This window comes from Parus major, unplaced genomic scaffold (genome assembly GCF_001522545.3).
Source record: "Parus major isolate Abel unplaced genomic scaffold, Parus_major1.1 Scaffold405, whole genome shotgun sequence".
Taxonomy (NCBI): domain Eukaryota; kingdom Metazoa; phylum Chordata; class Aves; order Passeriformes; family Paridae; genus Parus; species Parus major.
Genome location: NW_015379315.1, coordinates 39723 through 45664, shown reverse-complemented (window position 1 = coordinate 45664; position 5942 = coordinate 39723). Strand labels below are relative to the sequence as shown.

The window sequence follows — 5942 nt, the reverse complement described above, 5'->3', positions numbered from 1 at the left end:
ATTGTTCCTCTTAAGGGTCAAATTCCCAGCAGTTAACCCATAAGATTTCCTTCATTGTCTGTTCTTCATTATCCTGTTGATGTGCACAAGAGGACCAAATATGGCAGGGCCGTAGACACAACTTTGGTCCCTGACACACACAGGCTCCTTGTCCCACTGCTGGCCTTCAGTGAGACCTTTAACTCCACAATGCTGTGGAACTGGACCTTCAGCACAGGGACCTTTCCAGCCTGATCTGCGCTCGTTCCTCTGCGTCTCTGCACAAAACACGGTGCAGAAGAGAACAGCAGGAGGGGCCTGGGTGTCACAACGCTCAGGATTTGTGCCACTTCAGCTCCACACAGGGGCAGGTAAAGTGAAAAAGTCAAACTCTTTATTAATGGAAGGAGAAGCAAAGGGAAGAGCTGGAAAGGAAAAGAAGGGGATGGGCATGGTATGAGGGCTGGAGGTAAGGAGCTGTCAAAAGGGAGGAAGAGTAGAGGGAAGAGTAGAAAAAAAGGGGATGGGCACAGTCTGAGGGCTAGAGACCAGGACAATCTACAGGCAGGGAGAGGGCTGAAGCCCCATGAGCATCCCACAGGCTCTGCTGTGCCAGTCGTCAGCTGTGCCTGGTTCTCCACCAGCACTGGAAGGTGGTGTCCTCTTCAGTGTCTCCTGGTGCTGTTCTTGGGACACTCGTTCACTGGCAAGCTGGGCTTGAATATTCAGGTTACAGTGGGATGGACTGGTGTCTTTCTCAGGGTTTGAATGGCTGAAACAGAGAAGAAGAGAGCCACAGTCAGGGCATGCATCTGCAGGGATCCTAGGAGACATTCCTACCAAGGACATTCCACTTGGCTCTTGCAATGGCCACAAGAGAGGACTGGACAACAGGATCAGCCAGCAGGTGCTGGCCACAAATCCCACCCATATCCCTGAAATATCTTTCTCTTCTCTGCCCACACCAGCCCTCATCCACACAAGGAATGAAGCACACCGCAGCTGAGCCAAGGATTGCAGCTCCCTGCCCAGGCACTGCAACTGCCCCCTGCCAGCCCCCACTGACCACCCGCTGCTCTCACTCACCCTCACTGAGGACCTGGAGCTCTTCCTTCTGCGACCTTGTGCATGAACACTGCGACCATCTCTGGGAACACAGAGCCTGTCAGGGCCCCAGCAGCACAGCTCCCTGCCAGCGGTGCTGCCAGCCCTGTGGCCACACGGCCTCCTGCCCCGGCAGGGCTCAGCCCGGGCCCTTGCCGCATCCTGACTCAGCCCAAGGGCACGGCTGCCAGAGGCTGGCAGCAGCAGCCCTGAGGGCAGGCGGGGCTCCAGGGCACCAGGCCTGGATGTCACTGCCTCACAGCTCATGACTCACCAATGAACATGATGGCCACCTCTTGCAGGGTCTCCTGTGAGCTATCCAGGTATGGCAGGGCCTGGCGAAAGTGATCGGCTGCTCGGCTCGTGTCCTCTGCCAGCTGGAGAGAGCGGCAGGAGGGAAGGGTTGGTGCGGGCTCTGCCCCTTGGCCGGGCGCTGCCTGTGGCCAGTCCTGGCCCCCCGTGCCCGCCCAGCCCTGAGGCCCGGCCAGCAGCCGCTGGTGCCGGGCTCTGGAGGGGGCAGAGGGCTGGGTGCTGCCCAAGGAGTGGCGGTGCTGTCCTGCCCTGCAGCCCTGCTTTGGGCCACAGGAGCCTGGAGAAGAACCTGTGCTGCCCAGGGAAGGGAGCGGCGTGTGGGGCGCAGGCTGGCACCCCTGGGTGCAGCACTGGGCAGGCACCACAGCTGCCAGCCCCACACACTGAGCACCCGGGGCTGCGGCTTGGGCTTCTCCAGGCCATCCGTACCAGACACTCGGGAAACTTTGACAGCTGCTCCTTCTTCATCAGCTGCTTGAGATTCCTCCTCTTTAGGAACTCGGCCACACGAATCAGCGTTTTCTGAGAGGCCTGGAGAGCAGCGGAGATGCAGAGATGGCACTGCAGCCCAGGGCACAGGACTCTTGTCTGGGTGACAGGGCCCAGAGGAGGCTGCAGCTTGGGAGGTTCCAGGGCATGAGGAAGCCGATGCTCCTCCCAGGGATGCACCGGCATCACACAAAACCTGACCTTTGCCACATGCCAGTTCTCATCATGGCAGTGGAAGAAGAGTGGAATCAGGCTCTGGCTCAAAATCTTCTCCAGGGGCTTTTTTCCCTCATCCACTACCAAATCCATCGCCTTGAAGAAGAGGTCAAGGGAGAGCAGCTGCACATGGCTGTGGTCCTGGAGGAAAAGAAGAGAAAAAGACCTTAATACCAATTACTCCAGGCTCACCTGGGCAAAGGCCCAAAAATCTGTAAGACACAAAGTTTCTGGACAGCAGCCAATGCCCATGGATGGGTGCAGACACTTACATGGTCAAAGAGCAGCAGGAGTGCCTCAGCCAGCTTTGGGGCAGTGGTACTGGATATCAGGATGTCTTTATTGTTGAGTATATTACTGAATACACAGAGGGCCATGTCAACAACATCTCCATCTGCGTCACCCAGCAGCTCCTGAAGGCTTTGAGACAAGCTGCACATTCTTACGGCCTGTGTGGAACACAAGGCTGTGCTGGGAAGCCACAAACACCTTCACCACCAACACTTCCCTGGCACTGCAACCCCACCCTGCTGCTGCCGGGCCCAGAGGCCAAAGGCCAAAGCACTCAGGCAGGTGAGGCAGGAGAGCTGGGAGCAGCTGCCTGAGCTCCTGAAGCCCAGCCAGCCCAAGGGACTTCTTTCCCCAGCACAGCTTCAGCTGCTGCCCCCTTCTCACCATCAAGGGATACTTGCTGAGCACCACGAGGCCTCTGAGCACCAGGCGACACCTCTGCCTGCACTTGCTCTGCAGGTGCCTTGACATGATCTCCAGGACACTGTCACTACATTCACTCAAGTCCAGGCAATCCAGGACCTGAAAGGCACAGGGCAGTGAGAGGGGAGCCGGCCGGCAGGAGCCTGGAAGTGCACAGGGCTGGGTCCAGGCAGCAGCACAGGGCACGGGCACCGTCCCAGGCAGCTGTGGCTATGCAAGGGGACAGGGCTGGCAGGCAGCTCAGCAAGGCAGTGCTGGCCATCAGGCTCACCTCCACAAGGAATGCCAGGAAGGACAGATCACAGCATGGCTCCTCCCTTCTGAGTGACTTGAGCAGCTGGAGCGCAATGTGGGAACAGAAGGGGATCAAGACATGGCGCATCTCCCTGTCAGGGGGAAAACAGCACCAAGACCCTGAGGTGGGGAAGGCAAACCTCTCCCAGGAATGACTCACAGAGGTCCGGCCTTTCCCCAGCATCCCTGGAGGACTGGAAGCACTTTGAGAGGTGGCTCCTTCTGAGCACCCTCCTCTCTCAGCTTTTACCAGTCTGCTCGGCCATCGCTGAGTGACGAGGCCCTCTGGCCAGGACCACGGGGCCATGAGGGACGGCCTGGGCAGAGGGCACAAATGTCAGAGGCAGTGGGGAGAAGGGGGTCTGACCTGGCCAGCAGACCCACGGCATAGTGCTGGGTGTCAGCACAGAGCAGCGTGTCCCAGCCACGCTTGCGCTCCATAGCCATCAACTCGTTGTCACACCGTAGTCGGCAGAGCAGAGCCTTCAGGGTCCGCACTGCAAACCTGTGTGCAGAGCAAAGCCCAGGTCACATTGGTTGCATTGGTGTCAGCCACAAGGGCATGGGAAGGACAGGAGGACTGGCACCTGTTGGGGTTGCTGGGAAAGCGGTGTTGTTCCCGGCATGCTCTCCAGATGCTGTCAGCTTCCACTGGTGGCATTTGCTGGGTGGTGATGACAACATGGAACAGCAGAGCCACAAACAGGCGGGCAGAATAAAGGATCATCGCCTCGTGGCATTCAGGCACTTGGATAATCACCCAGAGCACCACAGTTGCCTGCAAAAGAAGCACCCAAAGACAGCGCTCAGTGCCGAGGTGTCCATGGGGCAGGGCCCAAGGGGAGGCACAGGGGGAGCAGCAGGCCTGGTGTCCCCTGAGCCTGCCGCTAGCCCAGGTTTCAGCCCAGTGCCTGAGGCAGGGAGAGGATGGAGAGCTGCTGGAGAAGCAACTGATGGTTGATCAAAGGCCAGCTCCTGAAACTCACAGTCAGGGGGAAAACATCCTGGTTGTCTCCATCAGAGGTGCAGATGCTGCAAAGTGGCCAGTTCTCCATCACACAGAGCAGTGCTGGCAGCACTTTCTCCACTGTTGGTCCTGACGAGCCTATGGTTTGCCACATCATTGCAGCAGCTCTGTGAAATCAGAGCTCTGTGTCAGGGGTGTCTCAGTCACCATGCCCTGTGCAGCAGTGGGGTCCCAGGTGACAGAGTCCCAGTGCCCTGAGGGACAGGGAGGGAGCACTGGCAGCAGCCTCAGGAAACAGAGGGGCCCGAGGCTCCTGGACCTCTCTGCCTGTTGGGCAGAGCCCATTGGACAGGCTGTGCAGGGCCATGGGCCCTAAAGGCTGGGGAGCCCTGAGCTCTCAAGGCACGTGGGCCCCATACCTGTCACACGATGGGGCACAGCGCAGGAGGGTCAGCGCCACATCGGCCGGGTGTTCTTCAGCCAGCCTTATAATGTCAATTTGCTGCCTGGCATCCACAGTGACATGGGACATGAGACTCTGATGAATATTCCTTACAATAGTTGGCACCTGGAGGAGGCATGGGGAAGCCTTGGAGTGCTGTCCAAGGCAGCAACTTCCCCAGCTTTCCCAAGAAGTGCTTACCATCCCATCACATTCTGCTGGCCTCAAAGGCTGAGGGGGCCCTGTGGATGTGGCTTGAGAGGGAACATGATCCAGGGAGGCCTCCAGTTCTGGCCCCAGGCTGGGTACCTGCTGCTCAGAAGAAACACTGTCCTTGAAATGGTCCATTATGAGTTCCTGACTCAGAGCAGGAGCGGGTGTGATGTCAGCATATGCAATGCCCTGAGTCTCTCCAGTGTCATCATTTGGAATGGCCTCATCCTCATTCCCTGCCATGTCAGAGTTTGCCCTCTCATCATTCACTGCAGCGTCAGAGTCTTCTGAGCGCTCAGCTGAATCTGGGCTGACATCAGGCTCTGCCTGGAGCTCGGCCAGCCCAGAGTCAGGCTCAGCTGTGCCCTCAGTTGCTGCTGTGGTGGTGTTCTTTCTATGCCGAATGCGCAGAAACTTCCGGAACCTCTGCAAGGAGAACAAAGGACAGGGAAGAGAGGCATGTTCCATGGAGTGCTCCAAGTGTGGTGCTGGGCTGAGCAGTGACAGCAGGCCCAGCCCAGGTGGGGATGGCTGCAGGTACCTGCGCTGCTCTGCTGAAGCGGCCACGGGCGGTGTCCTGCTCTTGTTTCCTGTCCATGGCTGCATCTGGCAAAGAGCAGCCAGAGCTGAGGGGCTGCGGGAGAGGCTGGAGAACACAGCCCAGCCCTGCACTCCCCAGGCAGGGACAGTCCTGGGATGGCTCAGGGTATGGAGCACGGCCAGTGCCGGGGTCAGCTCAAGCCCCTCTTCCGTCCTGTCCATGGGCATGTCCACAGCGGAGGGGATGGGATGGGATGGGATGGGATGGGATGGGATGGGATGGGATGGGATGGGATGGGATGGGATGGGATGGGATGGGATGGGGTCTAGCTGGCTGCAGCCATCAGCCCTGTGGCCCAGCTCTGCCGCTCACCATCCTGCAGTGGTTGAAATTGCTCCGGCTCTTCAGGCATTTGTGCTGGGGAAGCTCCAGGTTCTTTCTTTCTTTTCCCCCTGAACACTTTGAAGAGGCTGAGGAATCTGCCTGCCATGACACAATCTTGCCTCGAAGGCACCTTAAAGAGAGATGCCTTGGGAAATCTCTGAGTCAACAAGTCGTTCATTTGTGCCTTAAAGGCACCTGTGACAAGGAGCCTCAGGAAGCCTACAGGACAGCAAGTCCTGCAGTCTGGTCTCAAGGTCTCCTGCCACAATGACTGGAGACTTCTTGTA

General features: G+C 58.3%; 1 protein-coding gene across 1 annotated transcript; it reads right to left on the bottom strand.

Annotated features, from left to right (window-relative positions):
• Positions 1-351: 351 nt before the first annotated feature.
• On the bottom strand, positions 352-5336 carry LOC107199013. Its single transcript, XM_033511635.1, has 13 exons — positions 4719-5336; positions 4495-4643; positions 4095-4242; positions 3696-3886; positions 3476-3613; positions 3086-3200; positions 2776-2913; positions 2373-2549; positions 2086-2241; positions 1825-1926; positions 1358-1460; positions 1066-1126; positions 352-751 (listed from the first exon to the last, which is right to left on the bottom strand). The coding sequence occupies exons 1-12, from the start codon at positions 5334-5336 to the stop codon at positions 1068-1070; spliced, it is 2094 nt and encodes a 697-aa protein (XP_033367526.1). The 3' UTR covers positions 352-751; positions 1066-1067.
• Positions 5337-5942: the final 606 nt, after the last annotated feature.

Bases quoted from the DNA above. Each gene is read 5' to 3' on its own strand.
- LOC107199013 (XM_033511635.1), bottom strand. From the start codon at position 5,336: ATGCAGCCATGGACAGGAAACAAGAGCAGGACACCGCCCGTGGCCGCT. The intron at 4,644-4,718 runs GTAAGCACTTCT...TGCCTCCTCCAG, and splicing joins CAGCAGAATGTGATGGGATG to GTGCCAACTATTGTAAGGAA. The intron at 3,201-3,475 runs GTCAGACCCCCT...TCCCCCTGACAG, and splicing joins GCCGTGGGTCTGCTGGCCAG to GGAGATGCGCCATGTCTTGA.